Source organism: Nicotiana tabacum, chromosome 17 (assembly GCF_000715075.1).
Source record: "Nicotiana tabacum cultivar K326 chromosome 17, ASM71507v2, whole genome shotgun sequence".
NCBI classification, from domain to species: Eukaryota; Viridiplantae; Streptophyta; class Magnoliopsida; order Solanales; family Solanaceae; genus Nicotiana; species Nicotiana tabacum.
The window spans coordinates 119,059,713-119,074,159 of NC_134096.1; the positions used below are offsets into that span (position 1 = coordinate 119,059,713).

The window sequence follows — 14,447 nt, forward strand, 5'->3', positions numbered from 1 at the left end:
TGAATTTACCATTTTGGATAGGGTAATTTATTTAATAGTCTAATTTCGAATTTTCGAACACGTATTAATTATTTTATATAACATTTGGATAATTTAGGATTTTTCGGCACCGAGTTGGGATTTTTACGCGACATCGTGATCGGAAGTGGGCTTTGAGACAAGGTAAGTCTCTTGTCTAAACTTATAAGAGGGAATTTACCCCATATGTGATTTAAATTAATAATTTTTGCTAATTGTGGGGGCTACGTACGCATGAGGTGATGAGAGTCCGTGCGTAGATACTAATATTTCTAAAGTACGGGTAGTTTAGGACTCAAATTATGAATTACTTGTGATAATTGTATCCTTATTTAATTAAAGCAATAGAATTATATTGCAAATTGTTAGAGAAAATGGTAAAAGATTGAAATCTCACATACTTGAAATTTTGTTCAGAATATTTAACTGTTGTAGAAATTTATACATCCTCCTGCGTTAATCTCAAAAATGTATATATATATTCTCATTCCGGAGGTTCATAAGAATATGTCCTTCTTTCTTGTGGAGCGGGCCGAACGCCTCGGCAATATAGATGCATCTATGGATCATGACGCACGTCCCTTGACAGTGTACACGACACTCTGAATCGGGCCGTACGGCCACAGCGGAAATCGTGCCTAATAATAATAATTACACGATACCTTGATATTTTATTGCAGTTTGTGAAGTTAATTGATAAATTGGAAATTATTTTAATTGAATGAGTTAATTATTTCTGCTGGTTAAAGAAAAATTATTCTTATTCCTATAAATCATGTTGATTCAAATATTTCTATTTTTAATATTATTGACTCTTAGTGAGTGTTAAAGTCGACCTCTCGTCACTACTTCTTCGAGATTAGGCTTGATACTTACTGGGTAAATGTTATTTTCATACTCATATTACACTTGCTGCATATTTTTGTGCAGGTACGGATATGTCTAGCGACCTTGTAGGCGCAGATGCATGGTTAAAAAATGCGGGGACTTAGGAGAGATGCATTCTATATTACGATTCGCAGCCAACAGAGTCTCCTTCAGAGTTATTTATATTTTTTCTATCTAATTTATATTCCGGACATATGCTATATTTTATTTTACTCCCTAGTGAATGCTCATGCACTTGTGACCCAGGATTTTTGGAGTGGTTATGGGTTGTTTAGTAATTTAGTTGCTAACATATTTATCACTTACTCTATGAGATCTATCTTTACTATTTAATTGAAGAAATTTCGATTCAAAAATACTAAAATGAGTAATTAAGTTAATTAATTATGACTGGCTTGCCTGACAGCGGTGTTAGACGCCATCACGACTTTTAATGGATTTTGAGTCGTGACAGGGAGTATTAAAAGATCATTGTTAGTCGGTTAAGATGAGTTAGTTAGAACTCACATGTTAGGCACGTGAGTATAAGCTGTAACACTCTGCATGTTCTATCCTAGCTACTGATTTCCATTCTAACTGCAAATTCAACATAGAATGATGGGGCGCGGTTAAAACACTCACGAGATTGTTTACAAAAGATACTGTATTTGACAACTGGAAAAAAAAGAAAGGCACGGGATGCATGGAGACTACAAAAGAGAAAGATTCATTGACAGATACGAATATGGAAAGGGAATCAGCATAATCCCTGATTATACGCGATTGTCTATTATTGCCATAACCATTACGAATAATTTAAGTAACGGGCAATTAATGTAGTTAATGTTAGTAACAGACAAAAATTAGGTGGGAAAAATAATTACATATTGTATCCTTATATGAACTCTCCTTACCATAATTTATACGATCATCAAAGAATTCACGAATATATCTAATAAGTCTTTTACTTTTACGTCTCTGCTTGATTGAAGATTCTTACTCGCAATTCTTGGAAGAAAGCTACAATAATCAATAAGATTTTCTTTCCTTTGTTTATTGAATATCTAATTTCTATTACCTTTTATTCTTCTATATTTGGGAAAGTGCGAAGTAAACTTGGTTATTAGAAACGCGATTTATTTCAATAACCAAAAAACTATTTTTTGGTTAAACACCCACGTTGTGTCAAATTCACTAATTCTGAGCTTACTTTTGATTGGATTTGAAATTTAAGATTAATTTCTTTATGTGTTATATTGGTAGTAGTAGAAGGTATTGAAGTGTTAATTCGATATAGAAAACTAAGCTTCGAACTGTCCATTTAAAGATAACATGTGCACTTGAATAGTCCAAGAATCTGAAAACACATGGTTCGATGTTAATTTTTTTTGTTGCTCTAGAGCTATTTCAATGATAAAAGTGCAGAAGATTTATGACATAGGCAAAGGTAAAGGAGCATTCTCATCTTATTGCCCATATATTATGTCTAAATATCTTTTTATGACCTGTAATGCAAGTATTTCCGCTTTGAGCCAAACCACTAGTTTTTCGCAAAAGCCCTCACACTGTTATGAGATCCAAACACTTTATATCTAGGATTCCAATCTTTTCAGCTACCAATTTGAACTTACACACCCAACAACTTTGATAGCACTGCTTTAAGTTCTCTCAGGATAGGTATCGAGTTACTCTTACATATGCTTTCTCACATTATCTAATTTTGCCTAGTTCCTTTCAGAATAAAACAACCTGCTGGCTGTAGCTGATTCAGAATTTTGGATGTACATCTGATTGTATTTGCTTTTATGTTGGACCTCGTAACACTGCGTTTTGTCAAACTTGTTTGTCTGTGCTGTCAATGTTTCCAGCAATTTTGTCTGAAAGACTGGTTGTTGAGGTGATAGTATGTGCAATCAGTTTGTTATTAGGGTATTTTGAAGGTCTTGCATATGGAGGGGGAAGTTCAAGGGGTAGAGGCAGGGGAAAGGGTGCACATGGAAGGGGAAGGGTATATCGTTTGCTCAGATGCGACATCAGTGTGATCCTTAAAAAACTATCATTCAGTGACTAAAAGATGCAGAGTCAAAATGTTAAATGCACTCTCTTATTACTTGTAATACCAGAAATAGATGACCTTAAACTACTGTGCTTAAAATTAGCTTTCTGACAGTGTTACTAAAACCTAACCAAGGAATACACTAGTCTACAATTTATAATTCTGTCAAAATCTTTATATGGATGGTTCAGGAATCATTATATACCTACGAGAAATAAGTATACCAACCTACAGGTGAGTCTAGTTGATATTTGACATTTTGATACAATCTGAATAATTATACTTCACTCTGACCTTAAATTCCCCATTTCTAGGGAAGATTGAGGAGGATGTTGGGAAGAGCCATCAAAAACCTGTGCAGCGTCTGAAGGACTCACCAAGTGCCACTTTGACGAAGACCCTTTCTCATCTACCCCGAGCCCTGCTACCCGACCAGATGTTACTCTCCTTAAAGATACTGCAGGCTTGTCATTTTGGTAATACTGTATAATTCTAGCTGTCTTTGTCCAGAAACTTTGATTAGTTGATGGATGAACTACACTGTCATAATATGCTTGACTCTGTTGCCGGGATTTTCTGCATAAACGCCAGACGAAAAATAGCAAACAGACAGTAGATGTTGCACCAGACACTAGATATAAGCCCCAGAAGCTCCCAAAGGTGAGACTTTCCGTTTCATTACTAGCATCAACATTGTCACAATTCCTTGATAAAGAAAACCAACGTTCTTCCAAATTGTTAAGTGTACCATCTTGTGTTAGAGTCAGTATGGCTTCAGACACATCACGAGCTAGCGGAGAGCCTTTCTGGAATACCTGTTTGCATTAGCCAAATTATGCAAATGAGTCGAAGATACAGACTATAGAAATAACGAAGGGACTATTATATTCATGATAGTAAAAAGAGCAAATGGCATAGTTATTATCTAATAGAAGCATTGTCTACTTACAAAGGCTAGACCGCCAAATCTATAATTAGGACCAGCTACAACGTACTGGTTGCAATGCTCTCTAAGGAAAACCTTCTGATATGGGATTTCAAGAAAGGCTGCTTTGATGTTTCCACTTTCGAATTCCTTTGGATAATCTTCCTGATTACTAATGTTTTTGATGTTTTGAAGCTCCAGGACTTGCCTCAAATAATCCTTAACAAAGGAATCGCCATCACATCCAACTGTTGTGTTTGTTCTCTTTATCCAATTTATGTCTTTCACACTTGGTTCCAGTCTTGGAACAGTCAGCATTGAAGTCAAAGAAGCTGTATAACTCGAGGTCAGCACAAAGACCAGGAAAAGCCAAACTACGACTACAATCTTCGTGTAGTTGCTCTTGATTTTTTCCCCTGATTATCAGCCAACATAAAAATGTTATCTCCTTGCGACTTATACTATTTAAACAAAGCTAATAAGCTAAATATAACCTTAATGAAAAAATCAACATTTCAAGGACACTTCATTTAACATTACAAATGACAAGTTGTTTGATTTTGAATCATTATTGATGGATAGCAATACTTACGGTGAGCAAAAAACAGTGAAGAGAATGTAAACCACATTGCAGTTCCAAGTTGATCTTTCCACCGGCCTCTAAATTCAGGATTCGACTGATGCTCCATGAACCAAACTACAAGCATTGTGTAAACTAAGATAGAACCTGTTACTATCCACATGCTTATAGTAAAAGGCTTCAAGAACATCCATGCCTTCTCCGATCCATCAAATTTCACTGGAACCACCATGGTCAACCCTGATTCTGCAAATGGCTGTGTGAACTCCACGTATTTTATCCTTTCAGCTAATATCGTCATGTCTCCAACAATAGCATCAAACCTCTGACAGAAGGAGAAAAAAATAACATACCCCATTATTTTATGAGTCCAAAGCAAAGAACTGTGATATAGGAAAAATAGGTGACAATAAGAAAACTGGATAGTATATTTAGGATATATCAGACAAAATGCTTACCCTATTAATAACTTGCTGAACCAGGTCAGGATATGAGCCATCATATGGTTCAAATTCATACGGTAGTGTATAATTTTGCTCCAAAATTTTAAGTACTTCTTTGAAAAGATCAATACAGAAACCACTATACTTCCTTTCATTTGAATTTGCCACCTTTTCGACCTTTACAAATTTCTCAAAAGAGGTTCTCCCTGGAACACCAATGATTAATGGTTTTGAATCAGTAGGCATTGCCCACCCTTTTGGGACACGGCTCAATTCTCCTGGCCACTTTACCTCACTAGACTTCATGGTATGGGAACCATTAACTTGGATTCTCTCCCCGTTTTCAGCTTCAACAACTTCCGAGAACCCAACCTTTGATGACCAAAAGCCAAGTCTTTTATACCTCTTTCCTACGACGTTTACAATCCTAAACGTTGAAGGGTGTGACAATGCTCCATCAACAAAGCTAACTTGGCCACTCAAACCTGTGAAATTGCTGGAAAGAATTCTGTTTTTCAGCAACTTTGAGTCATTGGAACTCTTTGTATCCAAATTGTTCACAGCTTTAGCAAAAGCTGTGATACTGTCATATGCTTTTAGAGCATGAATTCCAGGCTCTGAGTGATCTTCCATGGAATAGTCAGACCGGAAAATCTTTTGGAATTGGCCTTTAAAATCTTGGAAAGACTTCGTGGCTTCTGCATAGTGATTGTTGATTCCTAAAGCTCCTTGGATAGATGAAATAAAGGGGCTGTCAACAGAATCCAAGAGATCAGCGAGAGAGTCTGCAAGTATCCAAGCTGAGTCTCTTCCCATAAGTCCAATCTCCTTGGCTTCTTTAAACAAATGACTTGCAGTGGATACTGATGAGCGAAGAACGACAAACACCCTTGATTGTTTCCTTAGTAACTTCACAACCTCTCGTCGAACAACTTCCCTTGGCTCGGATAGAGAAGAGGTTTGTGGAAGAATTACTTGATGCTCTATTTCTGCACCATCACCTTTAAGTGTTTCAGATAAAACTGCAAGCATACTAGAATCACTATACATGTCATCTTCATAAATTATTATGATTCTCCTCCATTGGTACGAACGAACAATAGCAGATATACAATTAATTTGTTCCAAGCTACTTGTACTCATTTGCACCAAGAAAGGCCATTTTAGCTGCACCAACTCTGGTGTGTAGGAAGCTGTAACAAAAGAGATAATTGGAACTTGATGCCTTTTCCCAATATCAGCAACTAAAGCTGTTTCTTCCCAAGTCTGCATGCCTACAACTATCATCTTGACATTGTTTTTGTCAACAAGATCTTCAGCTGCACAACAATTATTAAGACAAAAATAATAATTTTGAAATGAGTTTAAGTTCTATACGCTGATCGTGTAAATAAGTTCATTTTAAATATAATAACAAGTAAATCACTATGATAACCACTAATTGAAAATGTAACAAAAATGGTAACTAACCTACTATATCAACGAAAGAAATCTTTGGACTGTCAAATATATAACTTAAATATCTATAGAATTATGTCCTAGACCATATATAGACACAACAAGTTGATAAATGTTAAGAAAGTCAAGTATCAAACCTGTGAAAAGGTCCTGAATTGCATCTTTGCTGGTGTTCCTAAAATGAACATACATAAGCTTGTGATTTCTACTGTCATGATTATAATTCTCAACTGCTATAGCTATGGCTGTTTTCTGTTCCTTCCCAATACGGGAATTGAAGTCAACAATTGCACCTATTTCTATGGTTTCTTTTGCAGCTGCCTTGAGAGTTAAAAGGGAGATTATAATACAGGTTTTGAGGATGAAGATTAACATAGGGAATGGCTTCGAACTCATGCTTTTTTCTACTCTTGCCTTAAAACAGTTAACCACTATATATAATCTTATTTCTATGTACTAGTCAAATGGTTTTTTCAGTTATACAGTTGAGTTGACTATGTCTTATGGTTTAATTTGAAAAGTAGAAGGATGGTCATACACTCATATATACTTTGGCACCACGTTAAGTGATTCGTGTGGACTCGTACAAAGATGAGAAATAGACTCATTTGTCAGCCTTGGGAATTCTCGTCGAAACAATTGTTTGAACTATGAAATGTATAAGGTCAAGGAATGAACTTACACTGTAGCTAAGATGTCACGTACTTCATTCTGGAAGAATTAAGTGGTCCTTGCGATAGTTTAGTAGAAACCAAATTTAAGAACTTAATTAGCTGGGTTTTTCCTCAATTGGATAAATAAATTAAACAACAGATTTTCCTTGCATTTATAATTTAGCATTCTTAAAATTAATTCATGATAAATAAATTAAAGAAAGTAAAACAGAAAAAATGCTAAACTTGATTTCTTTTTTCTTCTTATGCAGTTATTGTTCTTGTTGTCCGGTTTTCTTAAACACGATTCTCCGTTTCCGAAGGAAAATCAAGGGAATCCAATAAAAGAAGAAATTCAATGTTTTTGTGTGTGCGCGCGCGGGAGGGCAAGGTGGGAAGTTTTTGGAGAGAGGGAGACGAGGGTCTATCGGAAACAGCTTCCTCTTTACCCAGGATAGGATAAGGTCTGCGTACAAACTACCCTCCCAGACCCAACTAGTGGCATTATACTAGGTTGTTTTTGTTATTGCGCGCGGGGGACTATGAAAATATGTGAGGTTCACCATTCGAAGTCATCAATGTTGGACGTTTAATCCGATTTCTGCTTAACCACTGTTTGTAATTAAGCATTTGAAGTACAAAAAGGATTGCTAGTCTTTTAGTTATTTTTTTTCTATTAACTAACTCCAAAATCCGTTGGTATTTCCCATTTAACTTACCTTTTCAATTTCAGATTATTACTCCTACAATTTACTTCCACATAATGGACCTATTTCCCTCTTCGCCATTAACTTTTAGTGCTACTTGTTTTTTAGGCATTTCTTTATAAATGATACTCCCTCGGTTCCAATTTATGTGAACCTGTTTGACTTGACACAAAATTTAAGAAAAAAAATAAGACTTTTGGAATTTGTGGTCCTAAACAATTCAAAAAGGGCCCCAGAATATTTGTGTGGTTATAAAAACTTCTCATTAACGGTAGAATTGTAACTTAAAGCAAAATTATTTCCAAATTTAGGGGTCATTTTTTTTAAAACGGACCAAAAAGGAAATAAGTTCAAATAAACTGGAACGGAGGTAGTAATACTTTTATGTAAATATACTTTTAAGAGATGGAGTATATATTATACGAGTAGTAAAGAAGATATTAATTTGCTTTTACAAAAAAAATTACCGTTCCACATATTCCGTGGTCAATCAAATTACTGTATATAAATTGAAATATATGGAGTATAATTTTATAAGATAACTTAACAGGCATTTAATTTGGAATGGAGGAATAAGTATGACTTAGAGTAAAGGTATTTGGTTAGTGTTTTTTATTTTACCTCAAAGGTTTTTGGTATTGGGGTTGCAAATTTAATGCAACAAGAGAAGTGTACCAACGAAATGGCATAAAGTACAACATTATAATGCACATATTGCCATGGCAAAAAAGAAAATCGAGAACAGAGAAAAATAGAAAAATAGAAAATTGGTAGAAATACAAGGCCGGTTAAATTAGTACTAGGAGTAGAGTGACTCATAATCCAAAAATGAGAGCGCTATGTCTGAACCTTTCTTTATTCCCAGCAACTCTTCTTCCTAGAAGAAATTACATTTCTCTTATCCATTCCCACTGTAACTGCTTTTCACCTTCTCTTCCCGGCAATAATGGTCGTTTCCGGCTACGCGCCACCAATAGTCGCCGCAAGTCGGAGCCTTTTCTCGATGACAAAGAAGAAGAAGAAGAAGAAGTTGAAGCAGAAGAAAAGGACAATATTATTATGAGCATGAGGAGGTCTAAAGGTGTGATAGACACAAATGAAGCAGAAGAAGAAGAAGAAGAAGAAGAAGAAGGGGAAGAGGAAGAGGATTCGCCGATGGTGCTGTCACTGAGTGTCAAACCAGACCGAAACATATCTTTACTTGATGATTACGAATTGGAGGAGCTCGATTTCGTTCCTCTTGATCCCAATCATCGCAGTGGTTTGCTTTTTCTCCTTCCCTTTATTTAATTTTTTTTTTTTGAAAAATTGAATTAATGTAGTCCAAGTTGCTCTTATATGTAGGATATGTGGCAGTGGTTGGGAAGCCGAATGTAGGGAAAAGTACACTTTCCAATCAAATGGTTGGCCAGAAACTGTCCATTGTTACTGATAAACCTCAAACCACGCGTCATCGAGTTCTTGGTATTTGTTCTGGCCCAGAGTATCAGGTTTGGATTGTTCTACTACTACTATTCCCTCCGTTTCCTTTTACTAGTTCACTATATTAAAAATAAATTTTCCCTTTTACTTGCTCGCTTTAGCAAATTAAGTAAGATTTATTTTTTTCCTCCAATGCTACCATTCACACTTGTCAATCATTGCTTTGTTGATAGAATTTTAATAGGGTGATTTGGTAAAAAGAAACTCTTAATAAGTGATTTCTTAAAAGGAGTATCAAGTCAATAGTGGACTAGTAAAAGGGAATAGAGGGAGTACTATGTTTCTGCTGAGCTGCAACATGTCTGAGATTATTTATCTTTGGCTGCTCATTCATGTGAAAATATGGTGCTTATACATTGCTTTGTGCTACTTATTATTGATTGCAACGGAAAGTTGTTTTGTGTAGTTATACCTAGTTTTCTCGAAAAAAAAGATTTGAGAGTGATGGCTTGCTCACCTTATCTATCAACCGCGCTGTAGGTCTCCTTTGGATAATTTTTCTCTTTTGCCTGTAGCCGTGAAATGGGTGGCAAGCAGGTGGTTTTTGTTTCTTTTAAATTTTACTATTGTCAGAAATTAGAAGAAACCTCTTTTTTGGTCTTTTACTTTTGCCTCGCTCTGCCTGCACAGCTGTGGTCGATTGTTTTGTTAATCCTTGTTACTTAAGCATGCTTGATTCTTTCATGCAGTCTGGAGATTATCATATGTTATCAATATGCACTTTAGCTGTTGCAATATGCCTTCCTATATCTGTTCCATAGATTTCAATTTGTTCCAGACATTTTGTAATCCCCTGTCTCAGACTCATGATCATTTCTGGGTGTTCCCATACAGATGATACTTTATGACACTCCCGGTGTCATAGAGAAGAAAATGCACAAGTTAGATTCAATGATGATGAAGAATGTCCGGAGTGCAGCAGTTAATGCAGACTGTGTGGTTGTTGTTGTAGACACATGTAAGGCTCCTGAAAAGGTATGGTTCTTTGCTGTAAATAGCCATCTGGAAAATATGACCGCTTTCTAACTTTTTCTAGATTTGCTGCTTTCAGATAGATGAAGTGTTGGAAGAGGGTGTTGGAGACCTAAAATATAAAGTACCGACATTGTTAGTCTTGAATAAGAAGGACCTGATCAAGCCTGGTGAAATTGCAAAGAAACTTGAGGTAAGGTACCTGTTGATGATGAGATCATTCATTGCATTAAGTGTTGCAAAGATGCATTACTTATTCTAGTCAGACAAAGTATAAGCAATTTGAGTCATCTTATGCGATTTCTTTGTAGAATCCATCAACTACATGGCAGTGGCTATTATCATTGGAATTTAACCAAAATTTTGCTATTTGATTACCTTATCCAAAAGAAAAGAAAGAAAATTTCGCATTTTGGAGTAACCATTTTTGAATTAGCAGTATATTGGTGTGGAAGTCTAAAGGTGGACATATTCTTATAGCTGTAAAGGTCACGTAGAACATGGATTTAAGCCAGATGACAAATTATGAATTTGAGACATATGAGAAGAGTTGTAATTGAACTTGTATAGATTGGATATTCTTTTAACGAACTTAGACCAACTAGTCAAGTAGTTTAAATCTTCTGGCATTTTCTGATGTTATGTTTTATTCCTTTCAGTGGTATGAGAAATTTACGGACGTTGACGAGGTGATACCTGTAAGTGCAAAGTATGGTCATGGAGTAGAAGATATCAAGGACTGGATATTATCTAAGCTTCCTCTTGGGCCTGCTTATTATCCCAAGGTGTAAATATACTGTGTCTATGTTCCCATCACCTCTTTTCATTGACTTCTTTCTTTAAGTTGAGGAAAAATTCATGACTTTGGAATCATCTTCAACTTTAATCTTTATGATTTTTGGTGGCATTTAAGCTTGTAGAGATCTTTTTGGGAATCAACCACTCAATTTGAGCCTTAGACAAATGACATCTATATTTCGCAAGATAATTTCTTCTCAAAATGTGGGTAGATTGCATTCCTCATCTCTCCATGCAACTATGCTTGTGAATACTGCCAAAACTTCTATATGTAAATTTGATTCCATCTGGTGTTTTTATCTATTTCTTTTGAACTCTGCTTTTTAAATCAAATACTATGATCTGTATGCCATCTGAAAGTGATGACATTAAAATGGAGTGAGTCTTCTTTTCTTCCTCAATATTATACAACTGATACAATTCCAATAATTTTGTACCTCAATCTATAAAAATTCAAAATCAGCCTTGATGCACATTTGAAGTACACCTTAAAATACATTTAAACAATGTGCATTTGTGAATCTGTTGTTTATATCCAATCAAGGAGAATCGTTTCTTTGAATAGGTCGAGTGGGGGGAGGTCAGAGTAGGGTAGCAAAAGGGGAAAGGACTATCTTATTCAGTTTGTGTAACTGTATGAAAATGAAACCTGCAGGAGTTGCAACAAAGTAGAATCAAAGTTGATTGGTGTAATGTCTCAACAAAAACAAAAAAAAGAATGGTTTGTTTATACCTTCCAGAAGAATCTTCCCTTTGGTCTGTGGGATGTCTGAATGGTGTAGCATGAACACTGAGAAAGAATGAGTATGCAAGTATAGCAAGCCAGCAGTTACCAGTATATACCTGATATTGATCTTTGTTAGTATTAGTGGTCATTGTCTTGGATTTGATTTTCCATAGAAGTTTCTTTTTCTCTGCTTTCATCCTCCTTTCTATGTTTTACTAAGAGATATGGAAGGTGTGGAGCTTTTCTTTGTTCTCAGGGTGGGGTGGGGAACTCCAGGTCTTCAACCTGGGAATAAGGTTATCTGTGTCCTCATATGCATGCAGCATGATGTTTACAAGTAACTGCTCTTTTTCCCATTACTTGCATGTGCAATGCTATAATTAAAATGACATTGCTTAATGCATAAAAGTCTTGTAGCAATTTTAGTCTTTATCCACCTATAATAATGTATAGTAGTTGCCAAGGTCAATTAACAAGCCCATCATCTTACTTTCAGGACATTGCTAGTGAGCATCCCGAAAGATTTTTTGTAGCTGAAATTGTCAGAGAGAAGATATTTTTGCAATACCGAAATGAAGTTCCTTATGCGTGTCAGGTAAAAATTTGTTTGAAACCCTCAAGTTGATTGGTAAATAATATTTGCTTCTATTTTTCCTTTCTGTAGGAATTTACATGACCAGTTTCCAGTTTTCCTCTAAATATGCCCATACTCGCCGCAGGTTAATGTAGTTAGCTACAAGACTAGACCAAATGCGAAAGACTTCATTCAAGTCGAAGTTATAGTGGAGAAGAACACTCAAAAGATCATCCTTATTGGGAAGGTAATATTCATCAGTCAGTTTTTGTGTGTCATTGGTGTTTGTTGTTTGAGATAAGCTTTTTAACCAAAAAAAATCATCCTTTCCGGTTATGCTATATTAGAGTCATCCTTCTTTTATAGGGGCAGTTGGCATTACATCTTTTGGAAACTATGTATCCTGTAATTGCGGCTGCTACCTTGAATAATACAAATAAGCAGTGTCCCCCACCCTCACCCTCTCCTTAGCCGTTCTCCCTGCCTTATCTATCGTGCTAGACTACAACTTAATCTAGAGTTTGCACTTATATATTGTTGAGTCATACAGCATCCCACATATAGGTATGAAAGATCATCCAGAGAGTTTATAAAGGTCTTGTACTACTCCACCCATTGTCTTAATGTTGGATGCTAGATTCTTTCACATATGTATTAGAGTTAAGTTTTGGCAAGCCCTTCCCCACACTTGTAGGTCCACGTGTTAACCCCAAAAACAGGTTACACTTGCAGGAGAGTGTTTAGATATATAGAGTCCTATATCGTGTATTTAATGTTTATATTCATAAACTCTGATCATTGACCAATTTCAGACATATTTCGCACTCAGATGCTAAAGTAATCAGCAACAGTTGCAGATTCTCTTCTCTTAATCACATTTTCCAATGAGTAGTGGAAAGACCAAGATCCTAGGACTCTAGGTCCTGGGTTAGACTCCCTAATATGATCTAGCATGATCAATTAGGTCCTTGATTAGGCTTTCCCTAAACATGATTATATGTGTTCTTGTGTTACAAACTTACATGTCTCTTGATTTGTTTCAGGAAGGAAAAGCTTTGAAGCTTCTTGCTACCGCTGCAAGGCTTGACATAGAAGATTTCTTGCAAAAGAAAGTTTTTCTGGAGGTAAGTGTCATGATAATCTGTGTGTAGGATGGATTGCAAAGACATTGGGATACTCATACATCGTGATACTTCGAACTAACATGCTGCAGCTTCTTCCTCCTACTTCCTGCTAACACAACTTTTGCCTAGGTACAACTGGAAAAGGTGATTCTCATGTTAAATTTTTTGTTCAAACAGGTTGAGGTGAAGGTGAAAGAGAACTGGAGGCAAAATGAAGGTCTCCTCAAGAACTACGGATATGGGGGCCACATTCAAGCTTTGTGATTTGAAAATCTACTTTGAACTCGATATGGATGGAATGCAATTGAATGATCAGGAGATCTTGATACTTCATGATGAACTAGCTATAATTTCTATAAATGTTATCCCAAAGTACAACAGGCTAAGTAGGCAAATGGGATCTTGTGGAAGTTCTTGATATCAGGCTCAGGTACCACAAATATCCTTGCAGAGAGTGGTCATTATGTGAATGCACCAGATCTCATCTCAGCACTGCCAGTCTGCTTTGTGATCAACTGTAGTTGTCGCTTGAAGGATGCTGTTGAAAGGAGAGAGAACTTGGCAGAAGATGCAGGTGGCTGCCCACTCAGCAAGTTAACCTTTAGGCGTTTGTTATCTTCTGTCTTTCCTGTCAAATTGTTTAACTAATGTTGCATTGTTAGTGCTCTAGAGTAAGATGTTCTGACGGACTAATTGCTGCTCTGCATTGGAAAAAGGTGGAAAGAGGTGTATTGTCATTTCTGGGTTGGAACTGATTGAAATCACTGTAAAACCTGTTTTTTCGTGCACAAAAAGTCTTGTACATTTTATTTGCAGCAGAGGTTTTTGTAGGAAGTTGCCCTCAGCTGTAACAGGAATGATATATTGTCTTAATATTCTCGAAATTTAATGCAGATGTATTTAGTTACTGAATCAGTAATGTTATCAAATTTTTACGCAACTGTATTTGGTTTCTCTGCGTGTTCTTAAAAGCCATTTTGCTAGAGGCAGAGTTGAGCATAATGTAAGTCTACAGGGTACAGACTACACCCGAAACTCCCTTGTTCTGAACCATAGTAAGAAA

The 14,447-nt window shown here is 36.1% G+C and overlaps 2 protein-coding genes across 2 annotated transcripts; one reads left to right on the forward strand and one right to left on the reverse strand.

Annotated features, from left to right (window-relative positions):
• Positions 1–2,972: 2,972 nt before the first annotated feature.
• Positions 2,973–7,007, reverse strand: LOC107797329 (glutamate receptor 2.9). Its single transcript, XM_016620202.2, has 5 exons — positions 6,485–7,007; positions 4,905–6,208; positions 4,459–4,771; positions 3,891–4,282; positions 2,973–3,756 (listed from the first exon to the last, which is right to left on the reverse strand). The coding sequence occupies exons 1-5, from the start codon at positions 6,741–6,743 to the stop codon at positions 3,226–3,228; spliced, it is 2,799 nt and encodes a 932-aa protein (XP_016475688.2). The 5' UTR covers positions 6,744–7,007; the 3' UTR covers positions 2,973–3,225.
• Positions 7,008–8,505: 1,498 nt separating this feature from the next.
• On the forward strand, positions 8,506–14,298 carry LOC107797331 (GTPase ERA-like, chloroplastic). The gene is made up of 9 exons (XM_016620205.2): positions 8,506–8,968; positions 9,052–9,197; positions 10,024–10,164; positions 10,241–10,354; positions 10,821–10,946; positions 12,183–12,281; positions 12,406–12,507; positions 13,304–13,384; positions 13,562–14,298. The coding sequence occupies exons 1-9, from the start codon at positions 8,536–8,538 to the stop codon at positions 13,646–13,648; spliced, it is 1,329 nt and encodes a 442-aa protein (XP_016475691.1). The 5' UTR covers positions 8,506–8,535; the 3' UTR covers positions 13,649–14,298.
• The last annotated feature ends 149 nt before the right edge of the window (positions 14,299–14,447 follow it).